Source organism: Hyalella azteca, unplaced genomic scaffold (genome assembly GCF_000764305.2).
Source record: "Hyalella azteca isolate HAZT.00-mixed unplaced genomic scaffold, Hazt_2.0.2 contig9603, whole genome shotgun sequence".
NCBI classification, from domain to species: domain Eukaryota; kingdom Metazoa; phylum Arthropoda; class Malacostraca; order Amphipoda; family Hyalellidae; genus Hyalella; species Hyalella azteca.
Window position 1 is genome coordinate 42161 of NW_025939671.1, and position 25716 is coordinate 67876.

Below are 25716 nucleotides of genomic sequence, written 5' to 3' on the forward strand. Positions count from 1 at the left end.
TCTAGAAGGCTGATGTAAATTTAGTTCATCCCTAGTGATTCGAGCAGTTCAGTGATGAATCGTTCTTTGTCTGCTTATTAGTTCATCGCTAGTGACTAATGGTTGTCAGTTTGCTTAGACATTGGTTCGGAAAATAATATCAATATTATGAAATTTAATATTATCTATTTTCTATGATCAAAGAAACATAAAAGATGTCGTCATTAATACAGGTAAGCATTTGCCCAAAAACTTTCTTCTTATATTTCGTGTTGAACGGTGGCTTCGTTTATTCCGCGTTAAATATTACCGACCGTCTTTTAACATAATAATCATAGCACAACACCAGTAAGTTGTTTACTTGTTTCCGAATATTAGTGGAGAATCAATTGAAAATCAAATGAAACTATTGACACATTATTACTGGACCTAAATTTTTCAAGAGAGGCTCTGAGAACTGATCACTTCGTCGTCATATTTCGTAAAATAACATCCACGTATAGTGCAGCTAGGTCAGTGTCCTGGATAAGACATATCGATATACTTCCAATAAATTTTCGTCTTAGTCGTTGCCTTATATTGGAGCTTCTTTAGAATATAAAATTCATTATTGTTTCATTCCTACTTATGCAAATTCCTGCAACGCGAGGCTCACAAAACATTTTTACTCCTCTTCGCTTTTCGAACAAGTTTCATAGGGTTTTGGGCCCTGAAACCTGATATGCACTTTAAAATTTGTGTAGCAATTGTGTGTGAGCTCTAAAAAATTCAGTGGAGTTTTATCGATATTATGAAATTTTTAAGCGCTACTTGATTAAAATTACTCAAAAACTTCAATTCTTTGGAATAATTTGCTTTAATTTTTTTCATAGCTTTTTTCTTACCAAATTGCCTTGATGCTACAACCCGGTGAGGATCATGGACTCCTCAAAGCTGTTTGTGCGCCCCGTTGTTATCATCTATTAGCGCATTTTTAGAGCATTTTCTCATTTATGGAATAAATGCACTATTGTGCTCGCCATGTCCGTCTGTCCGTCTGTCTGTCTGTCTGTCCGTCTGTCCGTGACCTCAAGTTTTCGTCGACGAGAAAATGCGCTCTTTGTCACTCACTGCAGTGAGTACTGAGTTATATTTTTTAATTTATGGAAAAAATGCCCTACTGTGCTCGTCATGTCCGTCCGTCTGTCCGTGACTGTTTCGTCGATTCTGAGAAAATGCGTTCTCTGTCACTCACTGCAGTGAGTACTGAGTTATATTTTTTTACTTAGAATCGTCATCGAATCTTCTCGGTTTTCGCACTCTGAAATTTTACTCGGTTTTCGTACCGGGCTGCCCTGTATGCAACCCGGTACCCATAAAGTTTACGGGTGGGCTTTTTGTGAAAGTCGATATTGCGTATTTTTTCTTCAGTTCAACCCATGAAATGACGTCGTGAAGTGCAATTAGTTTAAAATTTGGAAATAAATTAATTATCATATACGGCATAATCGAGGGATAAACGGTTTCGCTGCTATTTTTACTTAAACATTGCTTTGATGTTAAGTATGTCTCACTTGATTTAAAATTACATCATTTAATACGATTGTAAATTCGCTTGGGGTCTGCATGATTTTGTTTCGAAACAATTACAGCTTCGATTTTTCAGTTTGCCATGGTAGTGATTTTTAATTTCAACAACTTCAATTGAAATATATCGATCAATAGGCATTAAATAATCTTTCACACATTCTTCCACACTCACATAAGGCTTACATTAGAAGTGAAGGTAAGTTTGAGAAGTAACGAGAATTCCAATGTGATGGAGGAAATATTAGTGTGCGGCTTATAAGCGTGATTGCTGATTACGGATTACTTTGAGTTTGTTTGAAACACCGTTGATGAATCAGGTTGCCCTATAATATAATCACATAATAAAATTTTGTATTGCCCGATCAGAGTTCGACAAACCGACATTATTTATCGCTTTCAGAATACCAAGATTAAAAATATAACAGAAATTAATCGAATTAATATTGCCTTATCGCGTTGTACTCAATCTGGAGCACTGTGAGCTTAAACTGTTAGGAGCCTTACCACGAGCGGAATAAAAATCGTAATGTAATAATGCATAGTAGATCCTCACCTTCCCAAAGTTAAAGCAAGACCGCTTGCATGTGGGCTGCCTCCTGATACAGGCAGTGTCGCAGTGAGGTTATTGAGTCGCCGGCTGCTGCCGAGAGAGGGAGGGTGCAACACAGCTCTCCCTCAATCGGCCTTGCCGCGTCTCTGGCAGCGAAAAGAATCTTCTGCTAGTTTCGTTCAAGTCTAATTCTCATGAAAAAAGAGACATATTATTAAAGTTTCATACAATTTACATATTAGAAAACATACACTAATAGACTCTGTTTATAAGGTAACATTTTGCTCATTTAGTATGAAAGAATTTAATGCTTCCCCTCTTGTCCCAGTTTCATTTCTCGGTACAGACGCTAGAAAGTTGCCTATGTTTGACCTTTGAAAGTGTGTCTTTAGGCCAGCGATTTGGAAGCTGCCTCTGCTCACTACTGCTGAATACTTCCTGCGTCGTCTGTGGGACATGAGGTGAGCCTAAACATTATTATGTTTCTTGCTAACTGTAGAAAACAGCCAACTCTCGCTGTAAGATTTCGTAAACTATCAATTTTGGAGCTGCAGGATCTATTTTGTGTGGGTTTTGTTCAATCAAAATTTCCTAGTAAGCTCTAAATTTATTTGCCCAATGTGTTTTCGTAGCTAGTATACCGCCAGTAGCTCTTCTTGCGATTCAGAACAGATTTTCACGATGGTAAAAAATGGCAAAAGATGGAAAAATAATTAATAAATTGATAAAAATAATGTGAAAAAAGGTCAACTTTCGGGGTTCTTGAAAAGATTGACGCAATAAAGGAAATAATTAGTGTAAATCGGTTTAGTATCCTTGACAACTGAATAGTTATTTCATCGAGATCTTATAGAGTCAGATCAAGCGAAAAATCTGTAGGTACTCGTTGCGAACACCGGGATTGCGCACTGAGGTCGGGTAGATTCTGCATAACAATTCAAGATTCAATGGTCACGTTATTTTGCCAGGAAAGCGACAAGGCCGTCACACATTAATCAAGACCTCTATTGAATGTTGTCCAGTACTAAGACCATTTCCGACTCGTCACGCGCTGTTCAACATCAAGGCTTCATCATTTATTGAGAATTTTTTTTTATATTGAACATTTATCTTCTAGGAATCATTTACGATTACATTTGAAATTTTAGTAGTTTAGTAATAATTCTTGCTAATTTTTGTTCCCGGCCCGCGGCCCTAAGCTTGATCAGTTGAAGACTAGATCATGGGAACACTATCCAGACGTTAGGTCGTAGAATATAGTGAAATTCTCATCAAACTTATTATTGGTGTAAAATTTCTCTGAAGAAAGCTACATTTCCGGTACTAAAACTGCTAACAAATTTTTATTTGCGGATGTTAAATATGGATTTGTAGATTTTACCTCCTCATACCAAAGCTATATACCTCATTAGTTGCTTTGCCTGTGTCAAGCAGAGAAAATATTGTTTTTCTCTGGCCTCAGCAAAATATCACTAAGTAAAATTTCTTGTAAATTGCAATGGAAACATTTGGCACTTGATGAACCTCTTTTGTTTTCATACTTATATTTACTAGATCCATAAGGTCGGCAATAACGTATTGACCATGGTATAAATGGTTAAATTTGAGACTTACTATTTGAAAAATTCTAGTCGGCAATAGATGTTCATTGATTAGCCTGCTAAATGAGCTTAAATTCCGTTACATAACTATCACGATACGGCGTCGGTCTGAAACAAGGGATTTGGGGGGGGGGGGCTAACTCCTGGGGTATGGGAGATGTTCTTATAAGAACCATCACCGCTGCAGGCTTGTGTAAGGGACCCAGGTCACTCCTTATTTCCTATTAATCCCATACGAGATCTTATTCACATAAACGAGTCTTATAATTATTTCCCCGTAAACATATGCATGTCTTACTCTTATGCAGTGTCCATTTATTTCTCTAGTATACACATGAGATTTCATAAATTTTCTCCGTAACTTGCTATACATTAAAAAAGCTAAAACTATCAAGAAGTACCTTCAGCGATCTGTTAGTACAAAAGTACAAAAAATCATGCTGCATTACAATATACGTTTTATTTCATTCAGCACTTGTTGAGATAACACACGCAAGACATTTGAACGATTGAAAATATCTTCATATCTGATGTTATGAGAACTGTTTTCTAAAATAAATTCTTATCTCAAATGAGCTCATTTGAGTCTCAACGTCTCACGACCTGTCCGTATCATAGGCAAGTTTTCAGCGTCGCCCAGTACTGTAATGTTCCTGATTTGTCGTCTCCTGGAGACTGAGAACTGACCTTTTGGCCAGATCTATCCTGGCCAGAACTGACGCTGAAGATAAATACAAGTAGCTGCGATAATCCATCAGTTTGTGAGGTGGGAGGCACTTCTAGACGAAACATATATGTACCTCCGCATATCTTTATCTTGTCTGTCCTTGAATCTATTTTTACTCCTAGCTCTACTTTTTATATGGCAGTGACTCCAAGCGAGAAGATCGAAGTGTTGCCGCATAGATGAGTTGCGCCGTAATTTTTTAGTTTATCACCGTGTCCACTCTGTTGGTTCTCGATTCGTTTTCTAGCAATCCTTCTATGGTCTTGCAAAAACCATGAGTATACTTGTATACATCAATGAGGTCGCCACGCAAACGTTGATAACTAAGAACGCTGCATAATCGTTAATCTTTCTTCATGAGACTTGCCCTTTGAGCCTGGAATTATCCTTGTTGCACTCCTCTGAACACGCTTGACTGTCCTACTATATACCACGATTCTTATTTGTCGTAACAGTAACAAATGGGTGAGCATCAAAAATATCTGTTTGTTAATCTAATGCTCAAAATTTAATGATTATTTTGTTGACAGAAACTAGAGATTGAATTATGCGGTACTATATAGTCCCTGCCACTGCATCCTCCCAGTTATGTTGTATGAGATGAACCTGATATCTTACATTCCTATTTGAATTCAGTTGTGACTGTCGCATTTTTTTCGCGCATTTACCATAAATATTGAGGTTTCCTAAAAAATACAACCCTAGTCAAAATTATGGCATGCGCCGGGTGATTCTGTGCAACTATTGTGAGTCTCGTCAGCACACATTTATTTAAGAACAGCATTGATGATGGTCAAAATATTTTGATAAAATGGTTAATAGTAGATAAAGGGTTGACTACTGGCCCAGTGGTTACAGTTCAGTGTTCCAGGATTGGATCAGAGAGATGCGCGTTTGATACGACATTTCCTGGTCGAAGTCGGCGAGAAAGCCGAACGGTTATGCACAACAAAATTGCAGCAGTAAGTTGCGTGTTTGAGACCGCAACAAACTGTGAATGTTCTGGGATATTGGGAATCGGCGACAGGTCTAATGGCTGAAACCACTATTACTATAATCGCTGTTAACTGGGTATCACGGCGTCAAGTTGGTGCACAGAAAATGTGTTGACACTTCGACGGATTTAAATATTTTGATGTATTATTGACGGATTATTTTTCGATGTAATGACCCGCATGCTTCCGTCAACTTCAAATCAAAAGGAATGAATTCGTTAATAGGAGGAAATGAATTCGTTAGTTGAAAATATTGAATACTAGGAAGCTCTGGAAAAGTATCTTACATTAAGAACTGGTTTTAAGGTTTTATACACGTCTATTATGATCTTAGCTCTGCTATTGAGTACCTAGCACTGCATTTTTGGAAACTTAGCATTGCATGTGAGATCCTAGTACTGCAACTACGAGCCTAGGACTGCTATAGAACCTTTTCAGGTGCCTATAGCTGCAATTTTGAGCTTCGCACTGCAATTAGGAACCTCACACTGTCTTTTCCGCCTCACCGCTGGAACTTTCGTTGAACCCTCAAAGGACGCAGCGCCTGTGCTGCTTCTCATCCTTCGCCAGGTGATGGTTGATCTTGATGATTGCTTGCACAGAAGCTTGTGACTCAGCTGTATTCTCGACCTCGCTTGCGAAATGTTTGCCGCCGTTTACGGTTAGCTTCATTTCCCCGCTAATGGAGCAACTTGATTGTTGCAGTAATTGCTTGATGGTCCTTAGTGCTTGTGCTGTAGAATTAACAGTCTCAACGGAGCATCTCTCTTGATGGCAGTTCACCTAGATATAAATTCCTATCTAACTAGTCTTTACTAGAATGGCTGCCGGCTTGAAATTAATTTACGATACGTATTTTAACCGTAATAATTGAATAAGTTATTGGTTCAAAGTTCCTGTAGAACCTTTTTTATCAACCCACTTTTATTATCCTTCATAATCTATTTAATATTTAACAGATTGGGTGTTTTTACTATTGCTGTGAAGTGGGGGAAATATCATCCACAACAATGCAAATATTAACTGGGAACAACCCTGCTAAGAACTTGCCGCTTTCCCTCAGCCTGCGGTCACACGTCCATGACGTTGACTGCGCTGAGGATTAATTATTCGCCATTAGGTTTATTCGCCTACGACGCATTTCACGTACAATAAGCTTAAGTAGTACACAGGGCTAATTACGTGCGCGGACGCCTTGAATGCGTTGGTATTTTACTTAATTTAAATTACGGTATTCCTACAAATTTGGTGCTACTGCGGTTTAGTATGTACATTAGACGTGTTTGAGCCGGACGGCTATTGCTGATTTCAAATAACTTGATGCTAGTTTGATTCACACTTGAATAGTACGCAGAGTCAACAGAATATCGTTACTAATTATCCATGCGGTTTTCTTCAATGAATTTAAATGAATAACAACAAATTTCGCCCACCGGTGGGACGTGCCGCCGGTATGAAATACGCCCTGAATACGACATATATAGCCGCTTTTAAAGTGTTAAATTTAGTTGATCAAGTTACCTGTGATGTCCATTAGGTACGTAAGATACGCAAAAACACTCGTGTCATCAAATTGTGCATATGCTTCAGAATAATTACCTCGCGGTAATTATTTAAATATTAATAATTTTTCTGTTGACTTCAATTGGCTGGTCTTTCAAAGGAGGCTGCGCAGCAGGTAGAAGTGAGAGCGCGGACTGCGCAGCGAGGTCACGAGTCGAGTAACGTGGCCAGTACCGCGAATTAATTTCTTTCGTAAGACTCATATTAGTCCAGAAGATTCTCAATCGTGGTATAATATTCATGCTTGAAATGATAATTTGTGGTTGAAAATAAAGTTACCTTTTCTACCCGAGAATCATCCGAGAAATTGAGTAAATTATTAACCGGATACCGCTATCGATAACACGCTGCCAAGCTTCTTCTATGACCTCCGATGTATGCACGAGAAAAGCGTTTCACCGTGACCTGCGCTGATCTTTTTTTCTTTTTATTAAATTTAAATTTTTCCCGTGAAATATATTTGGCCTGGAGTATTGTTTTGAAACTGAATTCTTCTTGTGTTTCCACTATCTCTTCTAACCTTATATTTTTTTTAATTCCTAATCTCTCAATATATCATTAGTTTACATAGCATTTAACCTTGGCTTGATTTTCTGAAATTCCCTACCTTAACTAGGGTAATTCATGTCATGTTGTCATGCTATAAATATACAGCTAGCAAGTTAACCTATGAAATGAAATCTCTAGCTAAAGATTTTTTTTCTTAAAATGCACGCATGCTATAAGCCGTCATTGTTCATGCTTGTATTCTTCACTAGGATTTCGTAAAGGCTCATTGCATCGCTCTTTCGAAACGTGGCATCGCCGAAGAAGTCGATTGCCTAAGATTCCTTACTTCAGCTTGAAATAAGTGGCTTTTTCCCGTTTTTTTTTTCTGAAATGAAACAATGCCAGGTTATATGTATTTAGCGTGAACACCCGTGCGACCACGCGGTAAGTTATCACCGATAATCAGTAAAGCGGTTTGTGAGGAAAAATTCAAATAATTCAATAAATTTGCAAATAATTAAATAAATCAGGAATATTAATCAACTAATTTGTTAAATCTATCAAAATAAAAGGTCACGCTGAAATTCAATTTTGAATTATTGTTACGATAGTTTTAAGTAACATGCAGTCTCTTGACGGAAATCAAGAAGAACGTTGAAAGTTGAATGTAGATTGCAGGAAGAATTTCCGACAGTATTTTGGAAATTCGTCCGTACTCGTGTACTCGGCTTTGGCGGAACGGAAACAAAGACTATAAATAAGATCCCTTCTAAAGCAGAGATTAGCGATGGAGTTTATTCCCGCTCTCCGTACCTTATACTTAATAATATCGGCGGACCGCCCGCCAAATCTGTTATAGAATCGCTCGTCGTTGCTCGCTATAATGCAGAGTCTTCCTTTAGTATTGCCAGAGATGACGTGACGAGAACGAACTTCCCTTACGATGAATGTTTGATGCTCATGCGTGTATCCTGTATACGTATCAGTTGTATAAGGACGCCTGGATGACAAATAAAAGTCCTCCGAATAAGCTTAAATAAATTTACATAATACGCGACAGACTTGTTCGATTTCTAAGCTCACAATTATAATGCATAAAAGTAATGGACTCTCCAGAATAAAGAAATAATAATAATAAAAGCAGCTTAATTCACTTTTTCTTCACGTTTCTACTATTGCAATGTTCTTTTTAAGGAAATTTTTTTAATGCGCAGGCACAGTTTGCGGTTATAATTTTAGCATTTTAAACATGATTGAGAATTCTTATCGGAAAGTGCTACTCACAAATAAGTACGGAAGCAATCCGGCATGGTTATAAGCACTCCAGGTGCTCATTCAGCATCGAAGTTTTTAGGCCGTAAAAACGCCCTTCATTCGCCTTGAGGGCAGCCATTGTAAGCAGCAGGAAGCCGCGACGTGGGAAACAGTAGTAAAGGTTTTGTCCTTGAAGCCCTTAGAGGACACGGAAACAGTCATGGAAACACTTATATCAGAGCTTCAGTTTTTGCTGCACGAATAGTTTGATATTTTGCCCTCAACTGTTCAACATTTAAGGTAGGGAGGTTCCATTCCTCATTGACCAGAAACTTTTAGAGCGTTAATAAATATATAAAATATTATGAGTCCAAAAAACTTAATTCGGTTCGACGTTGCGACGGTCTTTTTGTTCTCGGTACCTGCAAAATCTTCCCGAAACTGCATACGCTCACACGTCGATCTAACGCTAATTAGCGCCATGACAATGTCATATCTGAGACGATAAAATGATGCAATAACTTTACAATAAAACGGTACTAATGTTAGAGCTGTCATTAGGATCACGATGGTGGCGATTGCAAGTGATCTTGTATGTTATCACATTGTTTGTTTGGCTGAGGTACTACATTTGTTAAACGAAAAATCGGCGCACAGTTTTTGCGAGTTGGATCAAGATTTAGCTGAAACACGAAAAATTTCTGGCCATTTTTTACGAGAGAGGGGCTGAGAATATGTTTTTTTACACATTTTTGCGCATTTTTATATATAAATAGACCGCTTCGTTAAATGTCATAGGAGGCGATATAGTGGAGTTAGGTGATTTCACTCCAAATGCCATGGTTTCAAGTATACCTCGTCAAGAAACATAAAACTGAATTATCAAGTGTAGGTTTTTCTTGCTCAGATGCATTAGCACCTCATTTTTCTAACCGAATAATAACACACTGGGAAGGCTTAATTCTATAGATATCGTGAGGCACGCTGTACGCGACTCATTTGGAAATAGTATCTACGATTATCGCTGGCCACTGAGTATCTGCGGGCAATCGCTGGCCACTGAGTATCTGCTGGCCATCGCTGGCCACTGAGTATCTGCTGGCCGCTGCTGCCACTGAATATTTGCTGGCCGCTGCTGCCACTGAGTATCTGCTGGCCGCTGCTGCCACTGAATATCTGCTGGCCGCTGCTGCCACTGAGTATCTGCGGGCCATCAATTACATGGCCACCAGCGGTTACAAATTTAATCGGACGAAATGCTGCCACTGTGCGGCCCGAATTTCTCCTGTCGTCAAGGCTTCCAGCAACTTTCACATGGAAAGTGGAGAAGTTCAAAGTGAGTGAGCACTAAAGGTTCACACTCGTCTTGTCGGAGCAAAAAGTTTAAATTTAACAGAGCAGGAGATTTCAACCATGTTTCCTAATAATACTAATGCCCGAAATTTTCAGTAATCGACCAGTTTAAAGAAAACCATTTTTGTTGGCTCTGATGAAATGTTCCATTTTGGGTTCCTGCTGAGCAAACCTTTTAAGGTGGAAAGATCGATTTTCTACGTATAAATCACTCTCTGATGACCCTTTCAGAGTTCATTTTTGGCTTTTAAATAAGTACAAATTGGATCAACTCGGTATTCAACTTCATACTATCTTCTATGTTCAAGTACGCAAGATCATTGTTAGTCAAGTCATTCATACTCGTATGCCGAGGCTGCAAGTCGATAAAAAGAGAAAACTCCCGAGCCCTTGTAAGGGCGCGTATCTCTCCGTCACACTCGCAAGGGCGCCGAAACCTTCAACAGAAATGACTTGTGAAGCCCCATAGCGTTAATCTTCAGCTTGCCTTCCAAAGGTGTTTTCGTTCAGAGAGGTCCAATAAAAGTGTTTTCGTTCAGAGAGGTCCAATGCTTGCCTTATAAAGGTGTTTTCGTTTAGAGAGGTCCAATGCTCTGCACTATTGTCATGGCTAGCGTGGATGTGCAAATTTCCGTAAGTTTGATGGTCAAGGTTAAGCGTCCAGCCTACTGCCTCCCTGACGGACCGAGAAATCGTATGAGAGGATCTCGTTGATAAATTGAAATTGGTCGTAGCTCTCATTTGCTGATCTCTGACTTAAAGAATGCACGCCATTGCCCGGGTCACTGAACCGTGAATCGAAAAACGCCCGTCTCCATGCATGGCACTTCATAATCATAAAAATTTAAACTTAGTCGAGAGTTTCCAAGATGTTGCTATTGTGAATTGAATTATTTTCCTTAGAATGCCGTGCCGCAGAAAACGAGTTATACTGTACATAGCGAAATAATTTCACCGTTCCATAACATATATTGAATTGAATAAACACTACGTGATGATATTTCTGTGTTAACGTTCCATTTGCACGGAAATTCTTAGAATATTTTGATCGACAAAATTTTAGATCCGAGGTCACTGATGGAAGCGACCACATGTTCTGTACGCACCCACAATAAACATCATCCGTTCATCTGGACAGTTCAAGGGCTTGCTCAGCGCATCCTAATATTCACGCTTTCTCTTGTATCATGATTTTTACTTGAAATACTTTATTGAAAGCTACTGGTACATCTGCACCGACCATGAACCACTCTATAGCGTGATTATTCCGAAACGCTTGATAATTTCTACTTTGAATTTCTTCCTCACGAAATCCTCATTTGAATTAAGAAAATTTTTAATTTTACGTTTCGAAGCCTTGATGATTACATAGCTCGTCATCATACATATTCTGAGAGTTTTATTTATCCGAAAAGCTGTAGCTCTTGCTGACAATTAAGAACATCTCACCCCACACCAACTTTATTTAATCTCTCCGCATGACGCACGATGCTGATGTTTAACACATTAAAACCGATATTTTTTTCTGAATTAAGTTGCATTGCGCGTGCTCAGACTAATACATGTCCGCAGTTTTCTTATGTATATTTTTGTAGAGGTGAGCTTGCGTCAGTTGCTGTTTGCTCACACCTCGGGTGATAGCTTCACACAAGCACTCTATCAGATTCATGTCAGGCTGCTGGATATAGAATAGAATAGAATAGAAGTGTCGGCGCTGAAGAAATAGGCCCATGGCCTACATGCGTTTATTTCTTACATTATTTACAGGCCTGGTTCTATGGACATGACTTCTTACTTGTCTTCCAGCTCCGCTGACTGACCGTGAGCGGTCAGCGTTGTCTTGACATCGTGAAATTGTTTGACCCGAGTCTCCATGCTCATCCGAGTCTCCATGCTTTTCAAGGATATACAGAGTCTAACTATATATTTTCAATCCACAGTCTCACATACCCAAGATTTCCTAGAATAGACAAAATTTCTCACTAGTTTAGTGTTACCGATGCAAAACTTCCGTTTGGTTGGAACACTTCCGGCTTGAGAATTGAGGATTCCCTAAAAATACGAATAATAACATAGCAGGAGAATCGCAATTGTATAGATTTTATTAGACAGTGTATTCTAATCATTAAATAACAAGCTCGTAAATTTTCCACTTTCACATTCTACATTATTCACACTACTCATCCTTCACAGCTCCACGTAACGAATGTATAGTATACTTGCGCGGCCATTCTATTGACAGGAAGAGCGTAAATTTTCGGTAACCCCATCCCGCAATATGAAGTCCTATTAACATTGCACGTTCCGTACACCAGAAATTTATATTTATCCTATTGATGATTTGCATTAATCAAAAATATCGACAGCAGGTGACTGAAAAAATTAAAAAACGCTGCAGACTCAAGGATGCAGGAAAAGGGCGAGGGTTTGCATTCTCATTGGCCGGGAAAAATATGAGCCAAAAATTACGGATTCGCATCGATGGTCGTGATTGGTCCGCCGAAAGTCGGCTGGACGTGCCAAGGATGCGGGTCCGGCCGGCTCACCATCGCGCATGCAAAGCACCATTACACACCAGCACAATCATCACTCAGGATGTACTAACACGTATGTAGAAAAGCATCATCATCATGACGCATGAAAAGTGCCATCATAATCACGCTTGGAAAGCTACCAATTTTTTGTCCTAACCTGAAAACACAAAGTTAGACATGATGCAGGCCGAGAGGTTACTTGAGTTCAACATCCAACATGGAGGTGTAGTGTAGGAATAGACATGATGCGGGGGATTACTTAAGTTCAACATCCAACATGGAGGTGTAGTGGAGGAATAGACATGATGCGGGGGATTACTTAAGTTCAGCATCCAACATGGAGTTGTAGTGTAGCCTGTAAGAAAAAATATGATGCGGGAGGTTGCTTGAGTTTTTCAACCCCTCTTGAAGGAGAAGTAGATAAAGACTTGAAACTGGTTGTTAATTGAGTTCTTTAACCCTGCATGAAGGAGTGGCGTAGGTCGGAGCAAGGGCATATCTGAGCTGCTCAGAATAGATAAACTTGCAACTTGAGGTTGCTGACACGAGTGCTGAGTTCTGAGAACGTTTTTGCACTTAAGTGTGTCCGAACCTGGTTTATCCAAAAAACAATTTTCTTCACTTTTTCTCATTCGTTGGCTAGATTTTTCTCGTGTACCAAAACGAATATAATTCAAATTTGCATGATTGCTCTGTATTTCAATCACTGAAATTTTGCTGGTTTGTCTATATACCCATTGAATATAGCATGAACGTTTTTGGGTTAGTCTTAATGGAATTCAGGTATGATAACAAGTTAAACTTAGACTTGCTTCGGGACCCCGCTCGGACTCGTTACAGTTATCACTAGGAATGTGGACTGATAAAATGTTGTCAGCTTCCTTTCAGCAGCACCCGCATCCTGTATTAAAGTCCGAATTTTATATTTTTTGTCCTTGCGGGAAACATTAATAATGTCCGATGATAAGCGTGCCGTGAAAATGTCAAAAATGTCAAAAATATCATATTTCTCGTATTCATCATATATGCAACAATTTTGGTGTAATGCTGCTGCAACTTTGTAAAGTGACCAAACAGTACGAAGAGCGTTTTGGTAACTGGATATATAAATGTAAAGTTATTAGGATTTCTTCAAGCAAACCTTACATTAAAGTGCAATGCGCATTGAAGGACAAAAGTGCGTGCATCGCATTGAGCTTTGCTATTTAGCATCCATCCATGGAAGGATCAAACGTGAGGCGCCTTTGCCCTTCGAGCGTCCCTCTTTGACACCGCGTTTGCAGGCGACGCGCGTGGCGAGATCTCTGGATGCACTTCATGATGAGTTACGTAGCTTATTTAAATTCGAATATTCTTTAGAAGATACATAACGAGCCTTAAATCGGGATATGTGTCCGTTGCAACTTTAAATAAGTTAAAATAGAAAATATATTTCCTTATGCTCATATAATCGTTTACGATTGGTTGGCAATTTAGCTAACTCTTCTATTATGCTTAAATTGTACATATTCCGATTGTAAATATATTTCATTCACTTCTTCATGCTGCACACTCACCAAAAAACGAGCCCAAATGACAATAAACATACGCCAATTAAGCCTTCCAAGCGAATGCGTGCCCGATAGCTAGACACATACCTCTACTAAGGATTTCAGGTAAGGTATACCTGTTTCAGCTAGACACATGCCACTACGAAGAGACAACAAAGAACAACCTTTTGTAATCTAGTTGAGCTTTTTAGTGTCGCGCGACCTGAGCTCTAAGCCTATATTCGACCACGGAACAATCGGATATGAAGGAAACACATTTCGTACGACGGTGAAAGGAACTGCAGGCCGAGTACCGTAGGAAGCGGTAGAGTGGGGGCTATTGAGTCCAGCCTTGCCTTTACCATGGGTTGACGTAACCCATTGTGATTACCTTATCGAATCCTCGAATATTGGGAACGGAGCCATGGGCGCACAGTAGCCGACGACGGGCGCGCAGTTGCTGACGATGAGTGCGCAGTAGCCGACGATGGTCGCGTAGTTTCCGGCGATGGGCGCGCAGTAGCAGACGATGGGCGCAAGGTAGCCGACAATGGGCGCACAGTAGCTGACGATGGGCGCGCAGCAGCAGACTATGGCCGCGCAGTCGCAGACGATGGGCGCGCAGTAGCAGACGATGGGCGCAAAGTAGCCGACAATGGGCGCGCAGGAGCAGACGATGGGCGCGCAGTAGCCGACGATGGTCGCGTAGTTTCCGGCGATGGGCGCGCATTAGCAGACGATGGGCGCGCAGCAGCAGACTGTGGCCGCGCAGTCGTAGACGATGGGCACGCAATAGCCGACGATGGGCGCGCAGCTGCAGACGATGGCCGCGCAGTCGCAGACGATGGACGCACGGTAGCAGACTAATCAGTGAAATCTTCCAACTTCTTTGATTGGAGATTCGTTTTATTGTAGACCTTATGGGCTCTTTATGTAACACAAATCGCTGATATTTAAGAGTACGTATATTCAGCCATTAATCGTCATTAACATCACAATGACAAACAATTTGATTGCTTGTGTCGTGGAACGTTGATCAAATATGATGAGGAAATTTTTTGTGCGGTCGGCGTTGTTGCAAATCATGATTCGCACTCGAGGTGAAAGGCGGCACTTGTGAGGCTCGTGTGGGTCGCATGGCAGGAAGACTAGCTGTCTCCTCACATTATTTATTCTGAATAATAGGCTGAATTATTAGTGGCCGAAGACTAAACGCGAAGGCGCATTAACCGCCGTCCTTGATTAGGTTAATTTCTGCATATTGGCCTTCAAAAGGATATCTTCCTCGAATTAGTTATATTCACTTATAGCCACAATCCTTCACTATGCACCAAAGTAACTTTCAAGCGTGCTTCTGTATTCTTGACCTGTTTTTTGATGTATGATGTTTTTTACCAGGATTAAAGTTGAGTATTTAACTTCCTCTTTTTTAAGTACTCTGGCGCCTGTGAAGTGTTTGCCGTCTTCATGCGTTTCTCTGCATAATCTGTACCTCGAAAATGTTTGCTAACAGTTTATTGCAAATAAAATTCGTAACTGAGCAGCTTGAGTGCTATTTATTCATTAAATTACTGACAAAACCAGCTCCTTTCGCGGAAACTTCTTCACCTTTCGCGTTCTCAGTATAGTCAGGCTTCGCAGAGTCTTCAGATAAATTGTGATTTGATTAAACGACAATATTGCTCCAGACCGTTGAAATTTTCAAACAATTTTTGCTAATACCAAAGACGGCTGGGAATTGTTGTGTAGCTCGAACGTACGCTCATTTTGAAACTACGGCTACATGAGAATCATCATGGACGATCAGCACAGAAATTACATTCACTAAACATGCGTTCGCATCATTGTATCGGTTATATTGACGCCATTAATTCAAGTATTAAATTTATCTTGTAAATTGAAGTTTTACGACCTCAAGGAAGGGCTATTTCAGCTCGAACGATCATCTATACAAATTTCAAAAATCCTAGTAATGAGGGAGCGGACGATTATTGCAACATATTTGGTGCAGCGCCCAAGAACCGAGCGAACCTGCAGGAACGGAACCTCTTGACTCCAGACTCTGAACTAAACCTGCCGACTCCTGACGTGGAGCTGAACCTGGAGTCGAGCCTGCCGACTCCTGACGAAGTGCTGAACCTACGGAGTCCAGACGCGGAATTGAAACATCAATTCCCGAAGTTTAATCAAATCTATAAATTCCAGACTTGGTTATAAAGTTATCGTTTGCACCTGCGCAGATGAACCTGCCAACTCCAAACTTGAAATATAGGCTGACAATTCCGGAATTTGGCTTGAACCTGTGAACTTCGGATGAAGAACTGTACCTTTAAACTACCTGTTAGACGGGTAAAAAGGTTTGCAGCCATCGTAAAGTATAACTTACAGTCGCCGAAATAATATTTCTCCGTCAAGTGAAAAAGGGAGAAAGGTGTCACCTCACAAAAAGGGAAGCTTGTTATCTCAGGTGATTTAAAATTGGCAACCCGTCTACAAAATGGGCGCCACATACCGGTGAAATGGGACGTTCTGGGGAAAGGGGGAGATGTGTACTCTTCTAGAATGTATAGTGGACAATCTGGAAGAATGAAATGAGTTACTCTGGATAGGGTGATAGTGTACCCGGGCCGGGATTGGGTAAATTATATACTCTGGATGAAAATAAGTGTATACCTTGGAGAATAAAAATTATGTGCCCTTGATGAGAGAAACATCCTTAACTGAAACAAATTGTACATTTTCATAGCAAAGCAAGTGCTCTGGATGGACATAAGCAGAAATTTCATATGGGTGCAACACGGGGATGAGTGAAATTCTCACTCTAGGGAAAGCTTGCACCCTGGATCAGTGAATGAGTGAAAGTGTACCTCACGTATTGAGTGAAAATTACATAAGCGCAGATTTTTATGTGAAAGGGTATTCTAGTATTTAAAATATAATTGCCGTGATTATTGAAGATACCAAATGCTAATTTTCATGGACTAGTTATTGTCAAGCTTTCCCTGGTAATCATTAAATGTTTCTTTCTATTACTGCCAAAGATAACACGAGTTTCCGTTAACTCCCTTCATGAGCTTTTTCCACATTCTTGTTATGTATATATATTTTTTGAAATAATCAATTATTGCTAATGAATTACCTGTCAATCATTATTTTCTTCATATCGAGCATTCAGTACATGTTTTTTGTCAATGGCGAGTCCTGTTTTACTGTTTTTTCTATCACTGACCAGCCATTATATTTTTTAATACAATTTCTTTCATAGCTCTTCATTTACTGCCCCTCAATACCGGACAATATGTCTTTCCACCGCAAGTCCAATCATTGAATTTTATTGATGTATAGATCGTGTCTTTTTTTTCCTTAGCCTGTATGTCTTGTATTTCATCACCTAACCAATCTATACATGTTTTATTTGACTACGAAGAACTAGAACATCCCAGTCTTTGAATCAGCGATTACAAGCGCGGCTATCAGTTGCTGAACTGATACATTTCAATTAAGTATAAAGCGAAATTGGATCGTAGGAGACCCATGGGCAATGAAGGCAAAAATTACGATTGAATATCATCAGTAAATCTGTTTGTAAAACTCGAAAACTCTCGATGGTGTTCCAAAAATTATGCTCCCCTCATTATGTTATTTCACTGTGCGACAGTTAAAATTTAATTTTGGTCATTTCTCAAAATTCTCGTCTTTGTTCACATACGATGAAATACTAATGACTTTAATCAAATATTCGATAAATTAATCACATATTTCAAGTCTTTGACGCAAAAAATGTTTCAATTTATTTAGATAAATTTCATCCCTACTTCTAACAGCCTGCACCTAATACCATGACGAATGCCACTACGAGCTGCGGCGTTGTCCGAGTACAACAAGCGCACTATCACATTACTCAGCTTTTTTAGTGATCAAAAAAACAGTGCGCTGTTAGTGGCAGTGAAAGTGAGCGGAAGATCCTAAGTTGGAACGCAATCGCTGCGCTGTTGTAATGCCGGCCCAAGTCCACCTGCCTCCTCTTGGCCTCGACTACGCATATGCCTTCATCTGGTTAGTGCTAGGTTCCGCTGATATTTTCCAGTTCACTGCTAATATTACGTCTACATATTCTTAGAAATTTACGCCCGTAGCGCAGCAGTTCAAGCAAAATACGGCCTATGTTTTCTTGGTATGTCGACCGAGTCGTAAAATTTCTCGCCCGTATGGCTACGGTTCGTGGAAGGTAAGGCCAATATTTTTCAGTTCACTTCTAATCCTTTGTCCAAAAATTCTTGAAATCTCGCTCCCGCAACACTGTTGATCTCGTATACTATTTAGTAGACATTTTAAATGCCCCGCAGTGTGTTGCATTTAGGAGTACTATAAATTTAACTTTCCCGTTTCAATTAACTTCTGAAGCGAAATATTATCTCCAGTCACTGCCTTTTTAGAGTCTTTTCAAAACAACAATAAGATAAATAAATAAGACATAATGAATTCGACAAGGTTTCGAAATGTCCTAAACAGAAATCAAAATTCGCACAACAGATTCATTGTTCATTATTATGGAACGTTTCAAATCTTTCAGCACTAAATAGGCCATTCAGGTCATGTGTGACTTAATTTATAAACATTTGAGTGAGTCACCGAATCTTTTTTAAAAGTGAAACTAGCCGCAATGTAATGTTCATAATTCTCATCAAGTTTACCGTACACGTTCAATGATAATTAATGCGCTCAATTCGTGCCACTCTTACTCAAATTCATTTTGTGTCAACTGGCGCATAAATGCACAACGGTTTATATTCGTTTTACATTCATAAGGAACGCCTCTATCTTGATTCAATTTACGAATCTTGCACTATATAGAATCCTGACACATCAGAGTAATATTGTGTCCAAGTCTCTCGTTGTATTGCTGCATCTTAATGGCTTCTACCAAACTTTATTGGAAAACTTACGTATTTTTGTATTTGCGCCTACAAGTACGTTCTATTAGACCTACTAATTAAAGGTACTAAGGTAACCGCCTTGAATCTAGTTGACCGCGGTTACTTGGTGTTATGCTCCGAGGGTGTTACATAACTGACCTCATTTGATCAGTCGAGATGGCTAAGGTGCAGTGACCTGACGCAGTCGCCAGGGCTGGCTTAACTTTCAAGCGAGCTCTACAAGAACTCGGCACGCTCATGTAGGGTGCCTACAACGCCCTATAGCTAGCCTCACCCTATGTGCCGACACACACTAGTCCAGCGTTTATAGAAGAAAAATGTCCCCGAAGATCCTCCGATCAATGAGTTTGTCCTCAGCAACTTAGACTTTAAAGTTTCCAGACACTCCTTGGTCTTCATTTGGCAAGATCTCGATTCTGAAAATTTACATTTATGATGATGAAATTTTAGAATTTATCGCTCACAAAATTATCGTCATGTGGCAATTCAGGAAGCCTGAGGTTGACAATGAGCATAAAATGGAAGCAAAATTTACCGAGCGAAGTTGTTGGACATAGTTTCTTGGAGGCTTTTTAAACCAAGTATTCTGTCATTTACAAAAGAAATATGCAAAAAGGCGTGCCAGATCAAACAATACCGAACGAAACATTTTAGCATCTTACACCATGCGAGACTTTGTTCATGAGACATTATAACGTCGCTCGTAAGTAAGTAAGTGATGATCATGTTCGTATTCGATTATGATCGAAGGGTTTATTTAATAAATATATTGTCGTAGTTTGGATTTATAATTCGCGAAAATAATCACTAATTTTCAGAATTCTTGCTCGTCCTTGGCTGCATCCCTTCGAGGTTGTGAAGGCCGTCGAGTTGAGCCCAGGGTTCCTTGGTCACGTAGGTCGTTCGTCCCTCTTATGTTAAGTCGCCGCTCGTTTTTTGCGACTGAGACCATACAAGCGACCTTCGACGCGCCTGCATAAAGAAGGTAACCAATCACTTTATTACCATCTTTGCTTCCTTCAAAGAGCGTTTTTACGACATTCGTGGAACTTGGAAACAGCCTTAGTTTGAGCATGAGTAAAACGTGGTCACTTATTTCAAGCCATTTTGACACATTCTATGCATGTATATTATTGAATTTTTTTATTTCATGAGGCGAAAAGTTTGCAATGTTTTACGTGCGTTTGTAACAAAAATAACAAACCCTTTTAAATTTATTAAAAGATTTCACTTCAAATAGTTATAGAGTCTGGATAATAACTAAGTGAGACATTTTTCTTGGAGAGTTCACTGCAACCGACGCGTAAGCGGTCTCGTTCTGCAGCTGTGAAGCTCGGTTGTCGTTGCGTCAGCTGTTGCTCAATAAGCCTCTAAACTTCGACTTTTAACCGAAATCACTAAAAAAAATGTCGACCGGCTAGCCAAGACTTGAACTCAGATTCGACCGAGGAGCAAAAACCGCTCTACTGTCATGAGAGACGAACCAGGAACCAGTCAGGCTAAAGTGAAATTGCCTCCAGTTCATTGGTGCAAAGAACGCAAGCAACCGCAACTGGGCGAGTGGACACAAGCCGCGCTCATTGCGCTCCTAAACCTGGCGATCTCAAAGCACGGTACTTTTTTTTATATTATATTGTATTGCGAACTTTTTTCAGCGAAATTCTTACTTATTTTAAATGGCCAATAATTTTAAAAATTATAAGAAAATCTATTAAAGAAAAAACTATTATTTGTCTCCTGAATATAGAAATTCTAATATCCAATGTATAATTTGTTAACAGTCGCTCTCACATAAAGAATGAAAAATGTATGATCATGCAGCGCAAATAAAGCTCAACTTTAAAAATCAATGGAAAAAATTAAATTTGTGTGAGTTGACGCTTGCAATCAAGAAACTTATTACAAACTGCAGACAATTCACGTTTCGGTGATCCGTTTTTTCCGGCCATTGTGGACGTGCCTGGCTCGGAGGAGGTGCGGTGGCCATTTAGTCATGTTGATTGCTTGCGTGACATTGTACAAATATCAAGAAAAGTTCCATCAGAGATACGTGCAAAAATATTCAATAACTGCAGAAAAATAAAACACTTGGGAAAGTGGAAACCCGTATACAGAGTGACTTATTGACAAGCCATCATCGACTACTTGGTAAGCCATTGAAGGGGGTAGGTCATAAACTTGCTCCAGTCCTCGATTAGGTCACTGAATCTGAAAGGAATCTCTCGGTAGTGACCTTGAAAGCGGGTGATGGTGCCCAGGTGCCGTGCTACCTAAAACTAATATGAGCAAAAGGTAGATGTGGCACTAATGTCCTGAAAAATAGGAACTTTAAATGTATGACAGTGCTGGGTGCATAATTTTTACCTGCGTCAATACTGCTGTTTGGATCTAGTGCGATGTTGGAGGTTCGTGAAGTGAGATTTGCTGTAGTTTGCCAAGTTAGCGTACCTAGCCTTCAAGCTCAGTATGAGAGCCTTGTTCTGCACTAGTTCGATATTTGACTTTTGCTCAGGAAGATTAAGTGTTTAAATGGAGAGGTTTAAAGTGAAATTAGGTCATGAAATCTAGGTATGTGATTTCATAGGTATGTGTCATGAATCTAATAGCTTTGTTTTTGATCATTGAAGTTGTTATATAGCTGTTGAGCATATAGTATGTAGATCGATTAATTCAGATGGGGAAAGTATCCGTGAATACGTACGTTTTGTTTTAAATACTTATTTAAACTAACTAATTTCAACATCCTAATCTGAGGGGCCGTGCTCCAAAAATGGTTACATGTTCGTATCTCTGTCAGTCAATAACAGACGGATTTTCATGCAAAGCCCACCAATCACAGTTAAATTTGTGGCTACGTGTACTTAGGTATACTTTCGATAATGCGAAAACTTGTCCATTATTAAGTATTTGGCCTTCGATTCCCAGAAGTTTCTCGTTCTGAAGAAACTTTAGATTGTTCTGAAGTTTATTACTGGTTGACCCTGTTTCCGAATGCTATCTCGACGCTGGTGATTGGTTGAGCGTGTTATACCCTACAGCTAATTTTAGTTTCAACCGGAAATCTGACGAGTCATACTTTACTTATCGGGTTTAGCAGACCCGTCGATCAATCCGTGGCCTAACGGTCCATATAAAAGACTTAAAAATATTGCAGGCAATCTTGGTCGTGATTCTGCGCTCTTGGTATTACTAATTAACTCTTAATTAATCTTCAGGAAGGATGGCAAGGACAATTTTTAGAATTTTTGTTCGATTTAATATATAGCAGTGTTCCCGTCCCCGTGGCGTGATTAGGACTCGCTTGTAAATTCCTTCAATTATTCAAAGGCTTCTGCAAACCGCGAGCGGAAGCCTGACAAACCGCAGGAGGAAGTTGGTGTCCTTGCAACTTACGTGCGTGTATATCACATGGATATGAAGTGTCTACGGGCTTTGTTCATATCTGTCGGTGGTATTAGCACACCATTAATTTTGTTCAATCGTTGAGTCAAGCTCAAGAAATTCTTTCGATCAACAATGAAAACATTTAAATTAACTGTTGGCGACAGCTAAGTCTTTCTGCCTGTGTCCCATTTTCTGCCACCCCTTGAATCGACTACTGTACTGTAATAACCATAATATCCAAAAATGTCAGGCCGAACAACGCAGCAAACGTGCAGCTTACCATACTATTGATTTTTCTAATTTATTGGGGTTGAGCGATGTTCTCCTTTTAAATACACCTTACATAAATAGAAGCTTTAGTTAGTGTCGGAAATTCAGGAATCTATATTTATATTTACGTGAGATCCGATCGATGATCGTCGATGGTAGAAAATTCTCTTCTTGTATATACTTGATACTTCATTGTTTCTGTTGTTACGTTTAAAAATTCAAATGTTAAGAGCTGATAGAATTTTGACGAGAGCTGCGTTTATATTATACTTGCCTCTAAATTAGTCATCAGTATCCAGTTGTTAAAATGAGCTACGGTGAGCATTTGTTAAGTCAATTACGTTCAATCATGAGTGAATTATGGGAAGACCTTGAATAATGAATCAGTACCAGATTGATTTGACGCACTGATGGTAATCATGTACTAATATATAAAAGGCCAGCCACTCAATCAGTTATAGTCTGCGTTGGGTTTCTAATCCACTGAACAACTTTCCCTGAATTCTCTGTAACCGCAATAACGCTCCGGGCTGCTGCAGCGGCGGCGGGCAGTTCCTTGTTGACGCTTGCTTGTCACAATGACGGGTGACAAATTTTCATCCTAATTACCGATGTCGGGTGACAAATTTTCATCCTAATTACCGGTACTCGGTGTCACTTCGCTACGTCAAGACAATCGTTTGGTTAAAAGAACGGTCTTTTCGCTTTTTTATATATACTGGATAGCACCGTATGCAAGTTTCTAACAAAATTTTAATGTAGAGCGTTAGAAAATTATCAAGAGAGAATAATTCATGAAATTGATGTCACTAATCACTCTTCAGTCCAACGTAGAAACATTCATATAGCGCACCATTCAACTCGGAACTGTTTTGAACAGATGGCGACTCTTAGCACATGTCTAGATAGCGACTCCGAACTTGTACTAGTAGAGCCAATTTCTACACGGCGACTCTGAACTTTGCAGTAGTAGAGCAGATGTCTAGATGGCGATCTAAATCATTCTAGAAGGCAACCATATTTAGAAGGCAATGCTGAGCTCTGCACTAGTATAGCATATGCCTAGATATTTACTTCGCTCCGCGCCCGCCACTTGTGCGTTTACAAGCGATTACAAGCCTGTACGAGCATTTACAAGCTTTTACACTCGTAAACAAATACTTGAACACTAGTAGAGCAGAAGTTTAGATTCAGCAGTTGATCAAATGTACACGCATTGAACAATCGCTCGAACTGTTTCCGACTTTGGGTATTATACATGAATTTGGGCATTATACATGCATCTGCCGCATGCATTATTGATTCACTCTTGAGACTAAGAACGTGCCTCGAGTCGCTAAGACCGCGTAAGATAGGCGGCTTCTGATATCATTGACATGTAACTCATATCGAACGGAAATCGCTTATAGCAATTTGGTTTGACCCTCAGTTTACGTTACTGCATCCAACGTACCATGAAGACCGGAAGTGAGTGAGGAAAAAAAGTGGAAGTGAGTGAGGAAAAGTTCCTGGAAATTACATTCACGTCGTGAGTACCGCGTTTTATATTGATATACGAAGTCCAATTCTTATACTATTAGTACAGTGGTCCGCTCACCGTATTAATGGCTCGATCATTACTACTTGTATTGTTTCTGATTCGTGTTGGGACAAAGACTGCGTGGGATGACGGGTCGTAATTAGCTGTGACTCATTTATTTATATACGCTATAACTTTACAACTAAAGTTCATTGGAATACTAGCTGCTCAGTTATGCATATTTGTTCATTTTACTAAATTGACCTATCCTAACATATATTCAGTTTTGAGGCATGTTCAAATTATCAATTCGTGAATTCATGATCTTAGATATGTATTTAACTCAAGTAAGTGTTATTATTTACCGTTGAAATAAGGTGGCACAGCATTCCAATTGATGGATGGGATCAAGCGGATAAACAAAACCATATAACATATACTTTAGATACCCAAACAATGTGTACACAGAAGGACACAGACCAATGACCACATGTACAACACGTATGCAATATATTCCCGCTAATGTAAACGCGCTCTATAGAGGCTCGGGCTATACACGCATCCGCCATATACGCACCCGCTATATACGCACCCGCCGTATACGCGCTCGCCATATACGCACCCGCCGTATACGCGTTCGCCATATACGCATCCGCCGTATACGCGCTCGCCATATACGCACCCGCCGTATACGCGCTCGCCATATACGCACCCGCCGTATACGCGCTCGCCATATACGCATCCGCCGTATACGCATCCGCCGTATACGCGCTCGCCATATACGCATCCGCCGTATACGCGCTCGCCATATACGCACCCGCCATATACGCACCCGCCTTCTTAAGTGTTCATCGTATACGCGCCCGCTTTAAACATGCTCGCTTTAAGCGCTCCTTAGAAGTCGCCTTTAATGCCAAAGCATAATGGCCTTCCGGATTTCTTTTCGTTTCACGGCTTTGAGTTTCGAGATTTATAAATTAATTATATTTTATATTGAGAGAAATGCAGTTGTTTAATCCCGATAATTGTTCTTTGAAATTCTTGTACGTTTACGAAATCTTTGTCTGCATATTTTTTTTACATATTTATTATATAAATTCAAATTTTGGCTTCAAAGTCCTAGAAAAGTCAGCTTCGTTGCAAGTTTTTTCATAGTTCAACGAAAAATTACGTTTTGTTTAATTTTCCTACCGTTTGATGTCAATAAACATTCAATTGACATAGGGCTAAATCCCTTGCTAAAGTTTTAATACCCTTCTGTCTATGACTATCAATTTCCCAGATATTCCATCAAAACGCGTTACTAAGAAAATGTGATCTATGTGCTGGACTGCAGTTCTGCTCCAAACCAATTAATTAGAAAAAAAGGAAACCAAGAAAAAATTCTACTTTAACGCGCACCATATCTCTGTAAGTCTTTACTAACATTTCAAGAACTTTTTGTTCAGCGATCATCTCTGGTT

The 25716-nt window shown here is 39.7% G+C and overlaps 1 protein-coding gene across 1 annotated transcript in view; it reads left to right on the forward strand.

Moving 5' to 3' along the window:
- The first annotated feature begins 53 nt into the window (after nt 1–53).
- LOC108682092 overlaps nt 54–25716 on the forward strand; it is a 30979-nt gene continuing 5316 nt past the window's right edge. Inside the window, exon 1 of the mRNA XM_018171203.2 lies at nt 54–212. Within this exon, the coding sequence (XP_018026692.1) occupies nt 195–212 (18 nt within the window). The 5' untranslated portion in view covers nt 54–194. The remainder of the gene's footprint in view (nt 213–25716) is intronic.